Below are 23,195 nucleotides of genomic sequence, written 5' to 3' on the forward strand. Positions count from 1 at the left end.
CCCCCACCCCTTTCCTCAGAGACCGTTCCCTCCGCAACTCCCTGGTCAACTCATCCCTTCCCACCCAAACCACCCCCTCCCCAGGTACCTTTCCCCGCAATAGCAGAAGATGTCGCTATCGCTATACCTCCTCCCTCGACTCTGTCCAGGGACCCCGACAGTCCTTTCAGGTTAGGCAGAGGTTCACCTGCACCTCCTCCAACCTCATCTACTGTATCCGTTGTTCAAGATGTGGACTCTTGTACATCGGTGAGACCAAACGCAGACTGGGCGATCATTTCGCGGAACACCTTTGCTCAGCCCGTGAGAACCTACCTGATCTCCCGGTTGCTGGACACTTTAATTCTCCTTCCCATTCCCACACTGACCTTTCTGTCCTCGATCTCCTCCATTATCAGAGTGAGGCTAAATGCAAATTGTAGGAACAGCGTCTAATATTTCGCTTGGGCAGCTCCTAGCCCAGTGGTATGAATATTGATTTCTCTCACTTCAGGTAGCCCCGGCATTCCCTCTCTCTCCATCCCTCCCCCAACCAATGGAATGTGGAAGAAGGAACTGTAGATGTTGGTTTAAAAAAGAGAGATTCCCGGAATGGAACCGAAGGAACAGGATAATAAGCAAAGCTTAAAAGGCTGACATACATGAAACATAGACAAGTACTCAGGCAGGTTACTTGAGGAATGTACCAGTGTTTGTATTGTTGATACAGGGATTCAGAATCAGAATCAGAAACTGGAGTCAGCTTCACAGTCTGAAGAAGGGTCTCGACCTGAAGCGTCTCCTATTCCTTCGCTCCATAGATGCTGCCTCACCCGCTGAGATTCTCCAGCATTTTTGTCTACCTTCACATCATGTACTGTTCGTTAAAATAGCAGACTGCACTTCACACACACCACACCGAAACCATTCTCTGCTGCAGGTACAAAGGGTGAAGAATGTCAGCAATGCTGCCACACCTGTGCATATTAACATGATTCCAAGCAAGTCTTGGCTCCATTATCTGGCGCTTGATATTAAGTTCGTGGCATTTTGGAATTGAATACTTGACAATAGCCATAAAGACTTCATTATGATTGATAATTCTTCATAAGCACAATACAAAAGCGTGATCTGCATATTAGCTGCAAAATGGAACTATTTAAAATATACTGGCCATGTCTTCTGGCCCAATACACCACTTGTGGGATGTGGAAGGAAACTTGAGCTCGCTCCTAACACCAACATCATAGCACAGCACAGAAACAGGCACTTTGGCCCAACTCGTCCATACTGATCATAGGGTTATAGAGACAGATAGTACACAGACATGAGACAGGAAACAACTGGAGGAAGAGAGATGGCGGTCCAGGGGGCTTTGCCCAAATTCAAAACCCACGGAGAAATCTCATGGCTGCCTACCTCCTCTCACCCTCCCTCTCTCACCCTCCCTCTCTCCCCTACCTCACTCTCCCCGCTCCATCATTATCCTACCTCCTCTCACCCTCCCTCTCTCCCCTACCTCACTCTCCCCGCTCCATCGTTATCCTACCTCCTCTCACCCTCCCTCTCTCCCCTACCTCACTCTCCTCCCCTCCATCGCTATCCTACCTCCACTCACCCTCCCTCTTCTATCTTTGCACATGCAAAGACGGTCGGCTCACACCCGCGTACATGATTTCCGCTAAAAGCCATTTACAGCGGAGATTTATACAGATTTTAATAGAAGTATTCATTGATGATCCCACAACATAACACTGACGCAATTATAAAGAAGGCACATCAGCGCCTCTACTTCCTGAGAAGATTACGGAGATTTGGTATGTCAAAGAGGACTCTCTTGAACTTCTACAGGTGCACAGTTAGCATGCTGACTGGTTGCATCATTGTCTGGTTCGGCAACTTGAACGTTTAGGAGCGGAAAAGATTGCAAAAATTTGTGACCACTGCCCAGTCCACCACCGGCTCTGACCTCCCCACCATCGAAGGGATCTATCCTCAAAAAGGCATCCAAAATCATCAAAGACCCACACCATCCTGGTCACACACTCATTTCACCACTGCCATTGGGAATAAGGTACAGGAGCCTGAAAACTGTAACGTCCAGGTTCAGGAACAGCTTCTTCCCTACAGCCATCAGGCTATTAAACACGATAATAATAAGCTCTGAACTACAACAGACTATTATTATTGCACTATATTTGTTTCTTTATTGAGTATGTGTGCATGTGTATATATTAGCAGTCACAAAATTTTGCGATTAAAAAAATCAAGTCTGCAATTTATCCCATCAGATAAAGCATAAAAAGAAGTTTAATTTGACACCTGATTCACTTTCATATCTTCAGTATTAAAAAAAGTTATGGCCATTTTCATACTCGGATATTAACATCTTGTAATTGCTTTTCCATTGACTGAACACAAAAGCTGTGATCGAGGACAGTCAAAAGCCCATAACTTTCTTAACAATCAAGAGAACTGAATGAAAATTTCAGTTATTATAGATTGAAGCATTCTGAAACAAATATAAAACATCTTTCTTGGATGACCTGAAATTAAAGCATATAATTAGTTAATTACCTAATTGTAGTTAATTACAAAATTGACCGTTGTGACGGAAATAGTGATAAACACCCAGACTGCCTTGAAAATTAAAAAATTCTCAAGATCAGAACTTTAATATTATTGTATTATATGCTGAAAATCCGTGATAGATAGGTAAATAAATTACAATTTCTAGCAATAGACCAAGTCTTTATGGAGAAGATCATTGGCAAGAAGCATTTCACTACACCTATGGTGTATGTGACCAATAAAATAACCTTTAACCTTTAAGTTGCTAGCTGGTACATTGGCATATCATAATCAGTAGCATCATCATACTCCTCAGATTGTAACCAATAAGCAACTCTGTACTTTTCAATTTTGGCATTGTAAACTACAGGTTTTTGCTCTTCAAACCACGCATGACATGCCTTTCTGCCCACTACTTTCCCATTAACAATGTCCTGTAGATTCAATTTCTTAAGAAAAGGATATTTTTTTAAATAGCCTGTATCCAAATAACAAACTAATCCCATTCACACAAGAATTCACAATATAACATGATTTTTAAATCTCACTGTCATGAATTTATATCCCAGATGGAAGGAATTTAATGTTTAATTCCCATAAATTAATCTAGAAACATCCACCCAAAATATAATCAAATTATTGTTTTTTGCACAATACATGTGACTCAAACTGTTGTGAATATTTAGTTTAAAAATAATGATCATGGAGAGAGAGAATAAGACAAAATATAGACAATTTAGACGGCTTATCTCCAAAAGAAATGGGCATTTTAATCATCTTGCTTCTGGAATGCGATCGATTGGAACGTTGCATTTGCGGTGAATTTGAACCCCATATCGGCAGGAAAAACACTGCCAGTTCGCATGGGGCCCAAATCACATTTTCGCTTATAGAGGATTGACTAAAGTCATCCCAAGAAGCAAGTTTATATGTAAAATAAACGACTTACACCGTGTTTTGTCCCGTACTTGAGATCCGTCACGTTGTAGGCGTTGACGGCGTTAGAAGTTGCTTTTTATTTTAATATAATTATGAAATTGTCTCGCGATTAAAAAAAAAAAAAATCGGGAATGGAAGTCGGAACGATTTTTCTGCATCAGCTAGCAGCCCGAGGAAATCCGCCTCGGACAGGCGGTAGAAAGCTGGATTTTAATCCCCCCCCCGCCCCTCAAAGGCTCCAAAGTCGCGCACACGGCCAGTGGCAGAACTGCAGCGGCGCTGAAGGTAAGGTTTGTAACATCGCTAGGTATATACACACTGAACATTTTTTCTTCTCCCGTAATGTATCATGTTCACATATTCTGTTGTGCTGCAGCAAGTAAGAATTTCATTGTTCTATCTGGGACACATGACAATAAAACACTCATGACCTTTGAATTTGCAACTTCAGAGTTAATGACGCAGTCGGAACCTGCATGTACAAGACCTAGACCATTCGACTAGAGTTTCTTGTCACGTGCACAAGTACAGTCAGGTACAGGTACAATGAAAACCTCGCTCGCAGCACCAGCGTCAGAGGCAAAGACTCAGACACTAAAACATCAATTAGATATTCATTTTATAAGACAGTGAAAAGAAAAAGACAATACAAATGGACACCAATTCCAGGGTTGTACAAGAGGCTGTCCATCGTGTTCTGTTGTTGGGATAAGCCCTCGGTCATTTCACAGCAGGAGTACCCAACTCTAAAAGTAAAACCTCTTCATTTGTTAAACAATGAACAAGCAATAATAATTTCAGTAATTAACATGGACCTGTCTAGAATGCACAATGCCACCTGATCAACATTAGATAAATGTCAGAATAAAACTTCATGTCCATTCACCCACTGTAATAATTGTGGAAAAGCAGGAAAAAAATACACGTCAGTTGTACAAGTTGTCCAAGCTTGAAATCGGAATAGTTGTGAAACGGGGTACCTGGCTCGATATTTGTTGCATTTCTGCCCAGGAACGATGGCTGAGGATTTGCGTGTGGTGCTTCCATTGGGCAGGGAGGCTTGATGGCATCTTCGATGCAGCAGGAAGGTAGTTCTCTATGGTTTAGCATTCAATACCCAGCCTGATCACGGATTGTTTTTCCACTGACGGGTTAGCAGGCAACAAAAGCTTTTCACTGTACCTCGGAACACGTGACAATTAACTAAACTGAATTGAAAATGCATGCCACACGGAATCAACTTGTTATCAGAACCGTAACTTCCTATCAAATCCATACCTTCCTATCAAGGTCCATTTTGTTTGGAGACATTATTTTAGTTATGTTTTTTTAACCAAAAGCATGTACTTTCAGGGATGTGCCATTGGTGGGTTGAAATGTGTTGGCCACTAATTATGTACAAGACCCAATCTTGGCCCTGTTGACTCATGACAGATATACTAGTGTTTGCCTCAGTGGACATCGGTATCATCAATGCTGAAGGAAGTCACCACACACTCACAGGGTGAGAACAATCACAATCTTTATTAACAGGCAATCTCTGAACTGCAAATACTGTTCCATTCCCCAAATCCTTCCACTGGGATATGTCAGCTTTCAAAACCATTCAAATTAGACCAAATCTATAAAATGTTAAATGGAAATGAAAGATAAATGACTGAGAAAGTTTATCAGTGGGGATTAATGTAGTGATCTCTCTGTTCTGAAGGAAGACACAATAATGTACACACAGATACCTCGATATTTCTGTCTTCTTCATCTTCACAGGCTCGTTCAGGTGAATTAAGGTGCGTTCGGGCAAAATGATCATTTCAAATATGCTTCATACAAACATGTGAAAAAGGAGAAGTACACTACCACTTTATACCTGAACCCCCCTCCAGCCCATTATTTGACCCCCTCCACCCCATTATTTGACCCCCTCCATCCCATTATTTAACGTGATCATGTTACTGTAACATCAATTCTGTTCCGGTTTTCCTGCAGTAATCTTTCATCCGCCTGCTCTCCAAATATCTGTTTACCGCTGCCTTACCTTCTGTCACCTCTGTGTTTGTTGTCTTTGAGGAAGATGCTCTACCTTTGGGAGATGAAGATTTGCCTCCACTGCATCTTAAATGAGTGAAGACTGATTTGTAAATGGTGATACTTGGTCTTAGTTTAGCAAGAGCAAACATGTTTTCCACTTGCACCCTGTCAAGACATTTCAGGTTCTTATGTGTAAATCTTCCAGATCTTTCTTCTGAATTCATCTAACACAGTGTTAAAACCAGCAAACAGCAAGAACAAACAGTTCTCTACACAGGATATCCAATGATTTAACAAACAAACATATCTGATAAAAATTAATGTGAGACAGATGTTTCAAATACACAATATGAACAAGACAATGGAATGATGTGTGGGGCAAAGTTGTGAGCTTGCCAAGGCCTCTCCCTGGAGCAAGGGCTCACCACAGTTTCTCAAAGAGAAGGGGGAAGGAAGAAAGCAACAGCAGACAACAACGTAAATATCACAGTTAAAATGGAAAACGATGCTTGGGAATACTCAGCAGCATCCGCACAACCAGAGATAATGTTTTAGGTCGACAATCTTTCACTCATGAACCGTGCTTCTCTCTCCGTAGATGCTGCCTGACCTGCTGAATATCTCAACAAATGTTCACTTCCTATTTCAGTTTTCACTGTTGTCGTTTTTTTGCATAGATTGTCTGTATATGATTATACATTGATTTGTATATTGTTTTTTGTGTACAAGTTGTGTACTCCAGGAAAGCAGTGATGAGTTTAATGAGAGATGACATTTTCCAGGATGTACTCCACTTTGACAATGCAGTTTTCCACACAATAAATGTATTATTTGTATCCGTCACTCACAGAATGACAGACCCAGAGACATAACAAAGAGGAGATAAAAATAGAAGTTTTAAAATGGAAACAAAACACTTCTTATAAAAGGAGTAAAGTTTTGCGGCACAGAGAATGTTGTGAAGGATCGGTACACGTGTCCCAATGTTGTGTGTTTACTCATCAGGGATTGGAGTATTACAGTTTCCATGGTAGATTTTCACTTTGCCATCACACTTGAAGTAGAGGTGAAAGATGTCGGAATAACCGTGGTCCCGCCACCAGGTACACAGCTGTCTGTTATAGGAACAGTGCAGAATGTGAAAGAGCTCCATGTGCTCCATTCCAATCAACGTGAAGAAGTCCTGGTCGCCAAGGTGACCCTTGAAGTGATACTTGTCTGCAAGTTTCCTTACCTTCTCGGCATCCAGGAGCTGATTGTAAAGAGCAGACTGCCGCATGGCTTGGAGATTGAGCAGCAGCACTCCGCTGTTGAAACCCGGGAGGCCGTCTGGTGGGGGATCGCCAACTTTAGTGTGAGGGTTCTCTTGGCGGTACTGCCAAAAGGTGTGCCTGGATAAAAAAGCAAAACACATCCATTCAACCAACAGGATCTCTCATGTAAGTAACAGCTTGGAGAATAATCTTTGAGAGAAACATCCGTCCAGATTTTCCTGCAAGAGTACAGGCCTGTGATGTTTCATATAAACAGTGAGATCTGACTAGTGCTCATCATCATGGACGAACTCCATCATCAAGTTCACTGACGACATCACTGTTGTGGGACGTATCACTGATGGGGATGAGTCAGAGTATAGAAGAGAGATCCAGCAACTGTCCATATGGTGCCAGCACAATAACCTGGCCCTCAACACCAGCAAAACCAAGGAACTGATTGTGGACTTTGGAAGGAGTAGAATGGGGACCCACAGTCCCGTTTATATCAACAGGTCGATGGTTGAAAGGGTCAAGAGCTTCAAATTCCTGGGCGTGCACATCTCTGAAGATCATTCCTGGTCCGAGAACACTGATGCAATTATTATGAAAGCACATCAGCGCCTCTACTTCCTGAGAAGATTACGGATTTGGTTTGTCAAGGAGGACTCTCTCTAACATCTACAGGTGCACAGTAGAGAGCATGCTGACCGGTTGCATCGTGGCTTGGTTTGGAAACTTGAGCGCCCAGGAGAGGAAAAGACTACAAAAAGTAGTAAACACTCCCCAGTCCATCATCGGCTCTGACCTCCCTTCCATCGAGGGGATCTATCGCAGTCGCTGCCCCAAAAAGGCTGGCAGTATCATCCTGGCCACACACTCATCTCCCTGCTACCTTCAGGTAGAAATACAGGAGCCTGAAGACTGCAATGACCAGGTTCAGGAATAGCTACTTCCCCACAGCCATCAGGCTATTAAACTTGGTTCGGACAAAACTCTGAACATTAATAGCCCATAATCTGTTATTTGCACTTTATCAGTTTATTTATTCATGTGTGTATATATTTATATAATGGTATATGGACACACTGATATGTTTTGTAGTCAATGCCTACTATGTTCTGTTGTGCTGAAGCAAAGCAAGAATTTCATTGTCCTATCAGGGACACATGACAATAAACTCACTTGCTTTTAGATAATTCATTTCTTATTTTTCCCACAAAGAACAGTCAGCACAGGAACAAGCCCTTTTGCCCACACTGTCTGTGCAGAACAGGGTGCCAGCATCAACTAATCTCCTCTGCAACAGATGATCCCTTTCCATGTCCGAAAGCTCATTAGCACCACTGTTGTATCTGCCTCTGCCACCACTCCTGCAGTGCGTTCCAGGCAGCCACCATGCTCTGTGTAAAACACGTACCCCTCACATCACCTTTAAACTTTTCCCTTTCATCCCCCCTCCCCTCTCCAATATCAAGGGATGTGGTTAGTGTGTGTGTGTGGGGTGGTTAGTGTGTGTGTGTGTGTGTGTGGGGGGGGGGGGGGTGGTTAGTGTGTGTGGGGGAGGCGGTTAGTGTGTGTCTGTGGGGGGTGGGTAGTGTGCATGAGTGGGAGGGGGGGGGGGGTTTAGTGTGTGTGGGGTGAGTAATGTGTGCGTATGGGGGATAGTTAGTGTGTGTGTGTCGCCGCAGGCCCCCACCCCCCCCCCCCACCGCAACCGTGCGTTGGGGGGACGGGACCCAACGGGTCTAAACTTTTCACTTTCATCATTTATGTTTTTCTATCAGGTCTCCACTCAATCTCTGATGTTCTAGAGAAGTTTGTCCAGCCCCATGTGGCTAATGCTCTGTAATACAGGCAGCACTCTATGAACTCTAAACCCGTCCTATCCAGACATGTGTCCAAATGCCTTTAACAAGTCATTATTGTATCAGGTGTTCAACTTTCAATGTACCAGGCAGCATTTCACACTGCATCAAACAGGAGTTGAACACACAGAAAGAAGGCAATTCATTCTAAAAGAGGTCCATGTTATTGTATATTTTACTCAAAGGGGGCATGAGAAATAATGAATTAAGAAACAGCACCTGAATGTGACGTTCATCTGAAGGAACAAAATGCATTAACCTGTATCCAAATTAGGACCCAGCAAATAATTACAGTCTTAAGCTTCCTGCCATCCAACAGCAGGCTTTGCAGTGAAATCCTAAATAAATCTCTGACAATGCTTTCTAATTGGGGTCGGTAGGCAGTAGGAGGTTGATACTAAGCTGTGAAGAAATGAAGCTGCTTGAAATAACTGAATATAATTATGCAGTAGAGCCCTTGGTGTTTTCATGCACAGATTCATATGTTATATTGTTGACTGCAGGTATTCTACAATAGAACTCTTTTAGAACGCACATTCAAATTCTTTAGACTAGGATAAACACACATGATGCAATGTTCCTTGTTGGAATGTAAACCAACTGAACATTCCTGGAAGCTGCTGACATTTACTCAACAATGCATTATTATTCTTTAAATGAAACAACCTGTTTGTGACAAGACCTTTCTGGCAAACGCGTCTCCATCCCGGCACCATCCTGGGAGTTTACACACGCCTTTTATCACCTTCTCATTATCACAGTGTAACAAAGCCTTTGAGGGTAGTCAAAAATGCAGGAGAAACTCAGCAGGTCAGGCAGCATCTATGGAGCGAAGAAATAGGCGACGTTTCAGGTCGAGACCCTGCTTCAGACTGATGTCTCTGAAGAAAGGAAGAGACGGAGACAGTAGGCTTTGTGGAAGAGTTGGGAAGGGGAGGGGAAGGAGGGAGAAAGCATTTGGAGGTCAATGTTCATACCGCTGGGGAGTAAACTACCCAGCCTTTGAGGGTATCATTTTGATATTTTTTATAATGCATGGATTTAGTTATGATCGAGTTTACTGAACCATTTGTAAATTTTGTGGCAATACATGCTCAATGCCGGCAGCCTATCTGTCAGACGAACTATGCCCAGGAGATGGAGTTGGGAACTGAACACCAGTTCTAGGTGATTAATCTTATTGTCTGACCAAAGAACTTTAGTAGTTTGCACGGGAAGATTGTCTTTTGGTTCCAAATGGAATACTTCACGGGAACGTCAGAGGACAACCTGCTGCGCTTACAGTATGTGGGTTTACCACCATTGAGAAAGAGAAAGATAAAATACTGGGAGCAGGAGTAGGCCAGGAGAGAGCCCTCTTCACTCAATATGATCACAGCCGATCGCTGAATCCCCGTTTTCTGCCCAGGTCCCTTCCACTCTCTCGCCATGATCTAACTTCTCGTTGATGACGATCTTGACTGCCTTCTGCAGTGTTGAATGCCACAGGTCACCACTCTGCATCAAGAAATTCTTCCTCAACTCAGTCCAAGCTCTCGCTGGGATGGTTAGGCTGCGATCTGCAGACGTCACCAAACTCAATGGTACAGTCCATGATGGTTCCTTACAGAACAGTACCAGTCACTTCCCTCCAATCTCAACCAGGTGAATCATTTATTTTCCAATCCACAAGCTTACATTATCTGAGGTGGACCAGACCAAATCTATCGCAGAATTGGACATAAACCTGGCCTGCAGACATTGCTCTGCACACAACTCTAGTTACTCCAGTTACATTCCTCAACGACCTCCTGTCCTTCACAAACCCACCTGGTTCTCTTCAATCGCCTCAAAATTCCCTCTTCAAACCTCAACAATTTCCACACAATGTATGTTGGACTAACAGTAATATTATTTCCTTCTTTAATCCTTCAACCGTCTGAAGTAATGAGATTACACATTTTCAGTGTGCAGGGATGCAGGGATTCTTCTCAGTCAGCGTTGGAAAGTGAGGTCTCCACATCACTGACTTCTTCCACCGCTTGTCTGAAACCACGCGGAAATACTCGTTTCTTGGACATTCCCCCAACTATTGCCCCGTGACTGTGCCTTTGCGCAGTTTAGCTTGAAAGTTTTAGTCCTAGTTTCTTGTTTTCCCTGGAATGTCGGCTTGTGATCCTCTTCCTCTGCTGTGACGACTAACAAATAACATTTGGACAAGAGTGTCATTTCCTTTTTATTTAAGAATAATGCACGTGGAAGTAAACATGCCTTGAACTACCCCTCCTTTTACATAATTGTAACAACTGCATATCAGTGTCAGGTAGTTTTAGTATCAGCTTTAACACCATCATTTTATAAAAACCTTTTTCACTTTTTGTGGCTGTCCGTCACCTGGGTTTATACATTTCCTTCAGCTTTGTCACCTCTCACTTCATATTGATTTCTATCATGTCAAGTAACCCTTACATTCCTTCTCTTCCCCACCCTAGCATTCTTTCTGGTTTTACTGTTCGTATCCACTTGTAATCACCTTCTCCACAGCAAACAATGGACCATTGTGGGCTCCATCTTTCCTTGATCGTCATTGCTGGCTTTGATTTATTATTTTTATACCTTTTATTCATTTGTTCTTTGTAGCATTTCATATCTCTAGTTTCCCTATCCCCTGACTCGCAGTCTACAGAAGGGTCTTGACCTGAAATGTCACCCATTCCTTTTCTCCAGAGATGCTGAGTTACTCCGGCATTTTGTGTCTCACTTCTTCCATCATCAAACTACAACAAACAAGCAAGCGTCATCCGATTCAAATCCTTGTGTCAGTATAATTTGACAGGGCGTGCAGAGGAATTTAATTTGCCAACTCTTGGAGCTGCTTGAGCGCATGGTGTAACATCTTGAGGCAAAGACATACTTTTACATGTTTTTGATCAACTATGTTTTGGGGATGATTATTTCGAATTTGTTTACCATCTTGTGCACTTGATGTTCCCCGAGTCAAACTCTTGCGCCGGGCCACAAATATCAAGCAGGACACATCCCACCCTGCCAACCACCTTTTTACTCTGCTACCCTCTGGGAGGCGATTCAGGACTCTGAAGGCTCGCACCGGTAGACTAAAGAATAGTTTCTACCCATGTGCGATAAAAGAGCTAAATTCCAACAGAGAATGCTGGGGAAGCAAAATGTAATTCTAAGAAATGCCGCCAAATTCTTTTAAATTCTTTTAAATTCTTTTAAAACACCTATTTATTTTTACTAATAAGTGTACATATGTGTCAATGTTTGTCGTGTTTGTATTGTTTTTAACCGGAGGAGATGTAATGGAATTTCGTTGCACAGTATTGTGCAATGACAATAAACGTATTCATTCATTCATTCATTCAACTCACTCTCACATCAAGAGAGATCAGTATAGCAGCAGCACAGGCATTCCCATTGAGTGCAGAGTTTTCACTGTTTTACTGTTTCTGGCTACAGTCTATTCCAGGCACAGATGCTAATAAGGTCATAAGTGATAGGAGCAGAATTAGGCTCATGTTTACGCTGCCATTCAATCATGGCTGATCTATCTCTCCCTCCTAACCCCATTCTCCTGCCTTCTCCCTATAACCCTTGACACCCTTAATCAAGAATCTATCTTCTACTTATTTCTCTTTTTGCGTATGGCGTGCACAGCCTAAAGTTGTAGGACAACTTGTTCTATTTAATCTTATTTGATTGTGCTTGCCAGGTTGATTGCATTCGTCGAAACAGGGTGGGCCACGTGAAGGTTGCAATCTCCCACCCCAAGATCTATCTATCTCTACCTTGAAAATATAATGCAAGGCAATACATAATGGGGCCAAGTACATTCATACATGAGGAAGATCTGAATGTAAATCCCCAGGCTTGGAATGTAATGGTCCAAATGGGCAGGCTAATATCCAGCCACATCTGGAGTTCTCACATTAACAGTATGTGTACAGAAATAGTGGTGTCACAGGAAATAACAGCAGCGGCAAGTGTGACAATGTGACCAAAGGAATTCACGACAATTATACAGATTTATTGTAACATTTTGTCATCCTAAAACCAACCAACAGGCTCAATGTTAGACATGATCGGCAGTTTCACACAGCAACGTTGCTGTCTCTTTACGCAGCAGAGTATCAGGATCCAGGCCAGCATGACATGGCATTTTATGCCAAAGGTGTTGCAATTGTAGGGAATGGCAATATCATGGGAATTTTGGGGAAATTTGGCTAAATCCAGGGGTTAGAATTGAATCGATTATTAAAGATGTTATAGCAGCACATTTGGAAAATATGGATTTATGAAGGGGAAATCATGCTTGACTAATCTTCTGGAATTTTTTGAGGATGTAACAAGTAGAATGGATAAGGGAGAGCCAGTGAATGTAGTGTATCTGGACTTTCAAAAAGCCCAGTTGACTTGTTGACTTTCAACAAGGTCCTGCAAAATAAGAGCACATGGTATTAGGGTAGGGTACTGTCATGGATAGAGAACTGATTCGCAGTCAGGAAGCAAAGAGTAGGAATTAACGGGCCATTTTCAGAAAGGTAGGCAGTGACTAGTGGGGTGCCCGGTGCTGGGACCCCAGTTATTTACAATATATATTCACAATTTAGACGGGGGAATTAAATGTAACATCTCCAAGTTTGCGGATGACACAAAGCTGGGTGGAAGTGTGAGCTGCGAGGAGGATGTTATGAGGCTGCAGGGTGACTTGGATAGGTTGGGTGAGTGGGCAGATGCATGGCTGATGCAGTATAATGCTGATAAATGTGAAGTTATCCACTTTGGTGGCAAGAACAGGAAGGCAGATTATTATCTGAATGGTTTCAGATTAGGAGAAGGGGAGGTGCAACAAGACCTGGGTGTGCTTGTACATCAGTCGCTGAAAGTAAGCAGGCAGGTACAGCAGGCAGTGAAGAAAGACCGCACCTGGAGTATAGTGTGTAGTTTTGGTCTCCTAATTTGAGGAAGGATATTCTTGCTATTGAGGGAGTGCAGCGTAGGTTCACCAGGTTAATTCCCGGCATGGCGGGACTGACATATGATGAAAGAATGGGTCAACTGGGCTTGTATTCACTGGAATTTAGGATGAGAGGGTTTCTTATAGAAACATAAAATTCTTAAAGGATTGGCAGGTTAGATGCAGGAAAATTGTACCCGATGTTGGGAGAGTCCGGAACCAGGGGTCGCAGGGAATAAGGGGTAGGCCATTTAGGACTGAGATGAGGAAAAACGTCTTCACCCGGAGAGTTGTGAATCTGTGGAATTCTCTGCCACAGAAGGAAGTAGAGGCCAATTCACTGGATGTTTTCAAGAGAGCTCTTAGAGCTAAAGCAATCATGGCATATTGGGAAAAAGCAGGAACGGGGTACTGATTTTAGATGATCAGCCATGATCATATTGAATGGCTGTGCTGGCTCGAAGGGCCGAATGGCCTACTCCTGCACCTATTTTTCTATGTTTGGCGTTAGTCTGAAGAGGGGTCCCGACCCAAAATGACATTTATCTATTTTCTTCCACAGATACTGCTTGAGCCGCTGAGTTCTTCCAGCACTTTTTGTTTTAATCTTGTTTTAAGCTGACTGACTGTAGCATAGCTCTGGCAATGCAGCTCTGGTAGTGGATGATCCACATCTTTGAGTTTAATAACTTCACAACTGTCAGAGTGTGAAGAACATAAGGGGAATGGATAGAGTGAAGGCAAAATGTTTCTTCCCCTCGCGTAAGGAAGTCATGAGTTAAATCTTGAGTACTGTGTCTTTCCGTAGACCAACACTGTTTGACAATGTGAACAAGATGGAAGCTGTGTGAGAACACATGTTTGAGAGAGTATCCCAGAGAGGGATGAAAATCCTGATGAATGGGTCAAAAGACCCTGAGAAAGTATTGATGCACAAACCAGACACAGACTGAGGCACTATGGATTCATTCATCAGTCTTCAGCTCCACAATAAAATGATGCGATTATTAGAAATAATAACTTTTTAACAGTACAACAATAACAGAGTAAATGGTGATGGTTTAACGTAAATCAATGTTGGTTGGGCTGTGCTGAACAGTAAGATCCCTATGAATACTGGCTTTCCCAGTGTTAATTCTGCTGTCAACTGTAAACCTGGTGCATCTCTCCTCCCAAAATACTGCCTTCGATTTGAAAGGAAAAGCCACGTAAGGCAGAACCAAAGAGCAACGAAACATGCTGCAATAACATGCAGGTGAAACGTTACATTGGAAGAAAATGTTGTTGACCAAAAGGAACAAGCTCTACTCACTCCATTTAATTCCAAAATCCATGCATGACGGTAGATTTCAAGAAAGCCAAACGATGCACCAAAACAAACCACAAATTAAATTGAGCAGCACTGAATCAATGCCAGCCTGATCAATCGCCAGTGTGGTTTCAAAATAAATGTCAGCATGTGTTTGGCCTGCAGAATTGTTATCCTTATTATAGCCAGTGTTTGTTTACTGGAATATCTGCATCCCTATACTGGATATTCACTGCAGCCTTGGTTAAACATCCATTTTAATGAAACCAAGGTGAGTTTTAAATTCAGAAGAACACAAACACTCGGGGCCTGAATCCCTTCTGGAGTGTTCAAATGTTCACTTCTTACCAGAGGCTATGGTAGTTAAACCAGCAACAATTCCAGCAGCTACACACTACACTTTGGACAGCACCAACACAATATTTGGAGCCATAAAGATGGCCCGTTTGGAGCCCATTTGATCATGGATTCAGAAAGTCTTGCAACATGGAAACAAACCTGGCTGTCATGCAAATGATAATGTAGATGACAAACAACAGTGTGTACCCAGCACAGATCCCCGAGGCACTGCACTCGATTGTTACTCAAGCTTGTACATAATGACCCCAAACTCCCAGCAGAGACAAGAGTGTTGGAGCAGCAGCTGTGGTTTGTTTTTCACTGACCATTTGTCCCCAGAGTGAGTGGGACAGGATGGTTCAACATATGAGACTCTGGCAACTTCCATCCAGCCACTCGACAGACGTGCACATGTGGGTCTCTCTCTGGGTGATGTTCAGTCCATCATTCAGCATTCAGATGCCCTGGCAGTTGACGTATTGCCATGGTCCCTAACCTCTCTCTGCCTCGACTACAACAGTGATGATTTCAGTAGTCATCGCACCCACCATGGGAATGCAAATGTGGACTCTGTGACACCCAACTTCAGGAGAACCCACCAGGAACAATGTTTATCCTTACAACATAGCAAACAACGGGAAAAAAAGCAAATGGAATATGCTCAAATGTAATTTCCATTTCATTTTCTGTTGTATTCACATCTGGTTCAGTTCTTAATGATTAATTTAAATGCAAGCTTAAAACCAGATAATTGGCTTGGGCACTGAATCACTTCAAAAACACATCCTTCCCACATAACAGCAGCAATTACACTCCACAAGATCATCACAAGTGTTTTATAATCATTTTGGAACATAATATAGTGCCTACATTAAAACAAGTTCCTTCTTCTACACTATCACACATTTCAACCCTTTCATTTTTTATTATTACATGCAGGTCCCTCAGCTTTTATTAAATTTCTTTCTTCATGTGCTAGAATCTTGAGCAAAACACAGAGTGCTAGAGGAACTCAGCGGGTCAGGCAGCAATTGTGGAGGGAATGGGAAGGTGACGTTTCAGGTCCGGACGTTTCTTCAGAGTTGTGCAATAATCTGTATACGTACTTATTGCATCCAAGCTGCAGAAGGACATTTAGGACAATCGACAACTTAACGTACCCCAAGATTCTTCAAGTCCTTTACAAATGCAGAAAGAACATTTGTGGGCTCAAAAAAACGAAACTGAAGAGAGATTAACGGCAGTAAATCTTCAATCTGGTCATTTTAAAGAAGCCAGCAGTAACAATATACCATGAGAACTATTTATATTCAGCAGTGTCTACATTTAAACCCTACAAGTAAACGGTGACTGTGAATAATAGAGATTAGGTGTTGGAGGATTGGACGTGCTGACAACACTGAGTCACCAATGGTTGAACGCAGTAATTAATGCTTCAAAGTAGAGTGTTTAAGCCACTGTTTTCACTGTTCAGCACTGGTAAAGGGCAGTGAAGGTTCCACAGCTCACAGATCCAGGCCAGCAGCCCTCACGCCTGACAGCATTATTAGCTGCAACTCCACGCAAAACAACTCAACATATGTGTGTCCCACCTCTCCCCACCCCCTGGGGAAGCATGTCCCACTACCCCCCACCCCATGGGACAGCGTGTCCCACTACCCCCCACCCCCTGGGACAGCGTGTCCCACTTCCCCCCACCCCCTGGGACAGCGTGTCCCACTTCCCCCCACCCCCTGGGACAGCGAGTCCCATCTCTCCCCACTATCTGGGTCCCTCTCTGAAACCTTCTAAATCTCTTACCCCTTCCATCAATCGACATCCTCTGGTTTAATTCAACTCTGATCAGAGGAAATGTTTGCTGCACCAATCCTATCTTTCATTTGCCTCACTTAACCTGCTTCAGCCGGTGAAATCATACCCAGCCTCTCCTCCAACCCAGACACTGCGTCGCAGGCAACCCCCAGGTGAATCTACTCAGCACGTCTCTGGCCGGCATCACAGCGCTCCAATAAATAAACACAAAGGTTTGTTATGGTCATGCTGCGCAGAAATGGAGATCTGGACGTGTACAAGGAAGGGCCAGTGGAAAAATGATCATCACACTGACCACATCGTTCATTGACTGACACACGCATGATGCAGCCTGCACTGGCTGTTGAAACCGAGTGGAATGGAGCCTTCAATGTCCAAGCTGAAGAGTACAAGGGCACCGGGAGCAGCGGATAGGGTGAGAGGACAAAGGACATTTATTGTCACATACACCAATTGGTGCAGTGAAATTTGAGTTACCATGCAGCACACAAATAAGATAAACACAACACTATAGAATTTAACTTAAAACATAAAACATCCCACATCAACGTTTCCCACTGTGAGGGAAGGCAACAAAGTTCAGTCCTCTTCCTCTTGTTCACCCGTGGACGGGGCCTATTGAGGCCTCCGCAGTCGCCGCAACGGCGGCCCGATGTTTAAGGCCCTCTCGCCGGGATGGTGAAACTACGACGTCGGAATGGAAGAACACTCTCAGCGGCTTGGAGTTTCCGAATCGGCCGCTTGCTACCGGAGACCGAGGCTCCCGAAGTCTGCAGGCCGAGCTGGGCGGAGATTCAGCGCTGGCGACCCAGGCAAGGATCCCAGTCTCCGCGATGTTAAAGTCAGCGCCGCCCGCGGTTGGAAGCTCCGCAGACCACAGCTCCACGGTGTTAAAGTCGGCAGGTCCTCCGGAGCTCCACAGGGCGATCCCGGTAATGCATCGCCTGCTCCGCGATGGAGTTCAGTGCTGCGCCGCCGCTGAAGCTCTGGCCGGTCTCCGGCAGGAAAGGCTGCGCCAATCCAGATGGTAGGCCGCGAGGAGGGGGCGAAGATGCGGCTCGGAGAAAAGACGCATCCTCGACCAGGTAATGACTGAGAAAAACAGTTTCCCCCCTCCCCACATAAAAAAAACTAAAGACATCCAAAAACAAACTTTTAGACAGACTAAAAATAACAAAAAGGATGAAAGGACAGACAGCTGCCGGCGAGGCTGCCACACTCGATGGCACCACCACTCGGAGGGGGAGGGGGGCAAAGTGGGGGGGTGGGTCAGAGTGGGGGAGCCCAGAGTGGGGGGGCCCTTCACAAACCAGGCCCTAAGGGTACAATCCAGCCTGACCTGGAAAGATCTCTGACCACACAGTGTGTGAGACTGATACACATCTCTTATCCTGACATGGACAGTTTCCAAAGTGAGAACAATGTTCATGACTCACTGACAAATAGTTAGATGACGGATTTGGTGCAAATTTAGAAAACCTACATAACTGAGATACAGAAAATGAGTGCGTCATATTTTAAATCATTTTGTAACCACTCTTTGAATAACCTAACCGATATGAAGAAACACACAGATCTCTTCCATGGCCCAGAGCACAGCAAAGGAAACGTTTCTCTTGGTCAGTCTGAAGAAGGGCCTTGACCCAAAACGTCACCTATCCATGTTCTCCACAGATGCTGCCTGACACGCTGAGTTACTCCAGCACTCTGTGTCTATCTCCTGGTAATACCTTTAGGACAGCTACCTTGTCCTCAGGTGCCCCTCATTTTAACCTTGTATTCTACACACACATTAATCATCAGCTATGCTCCGTTCAGTGTTGAAAACTCGTGACCTACAATTGCAGAATTCAGCGTAACATCCCATGGAGCAGGTGTTGGGTCGCTAGGTCTGCACTGGGTCGGAGCAGGTGTTGGGTCGCTGAGTCTGCACTGGGTCTGCAGCAGGTGTTGGGTCTCTAAGTCTGCACTGGGTCTCGGGCACGTGTTGGGTAGCTGCACTGGGTCTCGCCTGTGTCCGGGAGGCCACATAGGGGACATTGACTCAATGTTTGTTCACCCAGTTGCTGCCAGCCTCCTGTGGCAACCTCCACCAACGCCAAAAATTCTTCAACTGTGTGTTTAAAGCCCGTGAAACATGAAACCACCTCACTGACTCGTGGCAATCCCTGGCAATGTCCGCATGTTACACCCAGACCTCATCTGCCACTTCAGAACCCACAGAGCGGGCAAGGAGGCACGTTACTCTGGTTCCCACGAGACCGCTGATGAAGAAAAGGTCTCTTGACAAGATGCACAATTAGCAGATTACTTCTATAATCTTTTCAGGTATTTTCACTTATCCTTTGTTAACCAGCAATGGAAATATCACCATTAACTAAGCACCAAGATGAAGGGCACAGCGCCAGAAGAAACAGAAGAGAAAATAAAGAATAAACATATCTCAAAGTAATCAAAATAAATTTAACACCGTATTTTGAGCCATAAATTCAATTATTGATAAATGTTTGGAAGTGAGACGCCTGGTCATGAATGTCAAGCTGCCAAGGTTACCGTTTGCTATTACACTGTTTATCTGTTGCATCTTGTCTGCACAACAGTCCCATTACCTGAAGAAGGGCCTTGACCCAAAACGTCACCCATTCCTTCTCTCCATAGATGCTGCCTGTTCCGCTGAGTTACTCCAGCATTTTGTGTCTACCTTCAGTTTTACCCAGCATCTGCAGTTCTTTCTCACACACTCCCGTTATAATGACTGATGGCATGTTTAATTTAACAGCTGCTCACATTAAATTCAGCACAGTAATCAAGTGGTACAAAGATATTCCATTCTCAAAAAAACATCAATATATCACTAATTCAAATGGAACACTTTGTATTTACAAGGACTCAACAGACAGCCTTGTGGCAGGTAAGAATGTGTAAGAATTCCTCTGCTTACATTCCACGACTAATCACACTCCCCTTAATCAATCAAACATGGCGAATACTTGAATATAAGTGTATGGTGGTGAGCTTACTGACTGATTGAGTAAAGGCCATAACTTGAACGCACAAGAATGAAGAACACAGAGAGTGGTAGACACTGCCCGGTCGGCCCATCACAGGTACCCACCTCCCTACCACCTGCCCAGTCGATCCATCACAGGTACCCACCTCCCTACTACCTGCCCAGTCGATCCATCACAGGCACCCACCCCCTCACCACCTGCCCGCTCCATCACAGGTACTGACCTCCCCACCACCAGCCCAGTCGGCCCATTACAGTACCCACCTCCCCACCACCTGCCCGGTCGATCCATCACAGGTACTGACCTCCCCACCACCTGCTCGGTCGATCCATCATGGGTACCCACCTCCCCACCGTCGAAAGGATGTACAGGAGGCGTTGCCTCAAAAAGGCAGCCAGCATCATCAGAGACCCTCACCACCCTGGCCACGCACTCATCTCGAAGTTGAAGTGATGAGTGGAAATGGGATTGGGGATGCGCAAAGATTGGGTGGGGGGGGGGGGCCAGTCCGTCTCCGTCTCAGTCTACCCCACGACAGAAGGGGGAGGAGTTGTAGTTTGATGGCCACAGGGAAGAAGGATCTCCTGTGGCGTGCTGTGTTGCATCTTGGTGGAACCAGTCTGTTGCTGAAGGTGTTCCTCAGGTTGACCAGTGTGTCATGTAGGGGGTGAGCTGTATTGTCCAGGGTGCTCCAGTTTGAGGAGCATCCTCCCCTCCAAGACCAACCTCCCGTGAATCCAACTCTGTCCCCAGGTCGGAGCCAGCCTTCCTGATGAGTTTGTTTGATCGCAACGCTAACCTCAGCAACTGTGATCTTCTGTGGACTGTGTCTTTAGTTGCAATATGGACTTTGGATTCTACTGTTACAGTCACTGAGTTTTACAATTGTGAATTAATTTTATTGTCGATTATTATATATTCTTACTGTGTTAAAGCATCAAGGTGCCTGTTGATTAGGCTGCAGCAAGACAGAATGTCACTGTTCTGTTGCCAGCACATATGACAATTAAACACTCAGCTCCGATCCATCACATATGGCATCGACATGAGACACATTCCCAGACACACAATTCACAAAGTACTGCCTGTAGTTGAACAGACAATGTTGCCAGACAATGGCTAAGCCAGTTGTCATTAATTACACTTCAACACCACGTCCTGGCAATTACGCAAACCCAGTGTGAAGCCACACGTACACTTGTAGCCATGAAGTTGGACATGATCTGCACATGAGCCCAGTGCAGCAGTGTTCACCCCGTGGGTACAGAGTGGGTACAGTGTGGACACAGTGTGGGTACAGTGTGGACACAGTGTGGGTACAGTGTGGACACAGTGTGGGGAGTGTGGGTACAGAGTGGGTACAGTGTGGGGAGTGTGGGCACAGTGTGGACACAGTGTGGGTACAGTGTGGACACAGTGTGGGGAGTGTGGACACAGTGTGGGGAGTGTGGGTACAGTGTGGAGAGTGTGGGTACAGTGTGGAGAGTGTGGGTACAGTGTGGACACAGTGTGGGGAGTGTGGACACAGTGTGGAGAGTGTGGGTACAGTGTGAGCACAATGTGGGTAGTGTGGGAACCGTGTGGGTACAGTGTGGGGAGTGTGGGTACAGTGTGGGTACAGTGTGGGGAGTGTGGGTACAGTGTGGGGAGTGTGGGCACAGTGTGGGGAGTGTGGGTACAGTGTGGGGAGTGTGGGCACAGTGTGGGGAGTGTGGGTACAGTGTGGGGAGTGTGGGCACAGTGTGGGTACAGTGTGGGGAGTGTGGGTACAGTGTGGGGAGTGTGGGCACAGTGTGGGGAGTGTGGGTACAGTGTGGGGAGTGTGGGCACAGTGTGGGGAGTGTGGGGACAGTGTGGGTACAGTGTGGGTACAGTGTGGGGAGTGTGGACAGTGTGGGTACAGTGTGGGTACAGTGTGGACAGTGTGGGTACAGTGTGTGGAGTGTGGGTACAGTGTGGGTACAGTGTGGGGAGTGTGGGCACAGTGTGGGGAGTGTGGGGACAGTGTGGGTACAGTGTGGGGAGTGTGGGGACAGTGTGGGTACAGTGTGGGGAGTGTGGGGACAGTGTGGGCACAGTGTGGGGAGTGTGGGGACAGTGTGGGTACAGTGTGGGGAGTGTGGGGACAGTGTGGGTACAGTGTGGGCACAGTGTGGGGAGTGTGGGGACAGTGTGGGTACAGTGTGGGGAGTGTGGGTACAGTGTGGGTACAGTGTGGGGAGTGTGGGGACAGTGTGGGGAGTGTGGGCACAGTGTGGGGAGTGTGGGTACAGTGTGGGTACAGTGTGGACAGTGTGGGCAGTGAGAATTTCAGGGTCCAGGCTAAACCAGGACCCAGGAACATGCAACCGGCGAGTGTGTTGTCGTCAGCTGAGGTATTTTAATCCTGCAAAACCTGCCTGCATTTTCCATGCTTTGCTGAACACAAACTAATTACAGGCCCAGCACCCGCTTTTATTTAGTGACTGATTCTCAGGCTGTGGGTGGCAATGGCAGGGTGCCACGTACTTCCCATCCTCCCCCCACCCACCCTCCCCCACCCACACCCTGCCACCATCCCCACCAACCCCCCACCCACTCCTCATCCACCCCCACCCACCCACCCCACTCTCTCTCCGCCCACCCAACACCCTCCCCACCCACCCCGCATTCTCTCCACCCACCCCCCATCCTCCCCTTCTATGTCTACTATTTTCGGGCCAGTCAGTATCGGGCTAGTCAGTGGTATTGGGCTAGTCAGTATCGGGCCAGTCAGTATTGGGCTAGTCAGTATCGGGCCAGTCAGTGGTATCGGGCTAGTCAGTATTGGGCTAGTCAGTATCGGGCTAGTTAGTATATGGCTAGTCAGTATATGGCTTGTCAGTATCGGGCCAGTCAGTATCGGGCCAGTCAGTGTAGAGTCTTTGCCACTGTGTACAAGTACAGTTTGACACTTCTAAAGCAGACATGCACCTCTCGAGCCTCGCAGACCACTCATTCAGATGATGATGATGAGACCGTCGTCACAATTCGTTCTCCCAGTCTACCGATGGTAGGTTTTCATTGCCATCTCAAATATAGCATAGTTGGCAGTGGCAGGAGATGCTGTCAAACAGTAGTGAATGGGAACAACCCATGAGGAGGAGTTAC

The 23,195-nt window shown here is 45.3% G+C and overlaps 1 protein-coding gene across 1 annotated transcript in view; it reads right to left on the reverse strand.

The window, feature by feature from the left end:
• Positions 1 to 4,993: 4,993 nt before the first annotated feature.
• Positions 4,994 to 23,195, reverse strand: part of xxylt1 (xyloside xylosyltransferase 1) — a 52,082-nt gene continuing 33,880 nt past the window's right edge. The window contains exon 4 of the mRNA XM_033031327.1: positions 4,994 to 6,908. Within this exon, the coding sequence (XP_032887218.1) occupies positions 6,512 to 6,908 (397 nt within the window). The 3' untranslated portion in view covers positions 4,994 to 6,511. The remainder of the gene's footprint in view (positions 6,909 to 23,195) is intronic.

The sequence above is a fragment of the Amblyraja radiata genome, chromosome 13 (assembly GCF_010909765.2).
Source record: "Amblyraja radiata isolate CabotCenter1 chromosome 13, sAmbRad1.1.pri, whole genome shotgun sequence".
In the NCBI taxonomy this organism is placed as follows: Eukaryota; Metazoa; Chordata; class Chondrichthyes; order Rajiformes; family Rajidae; genus Amblyraja; species Amblyraja radiata.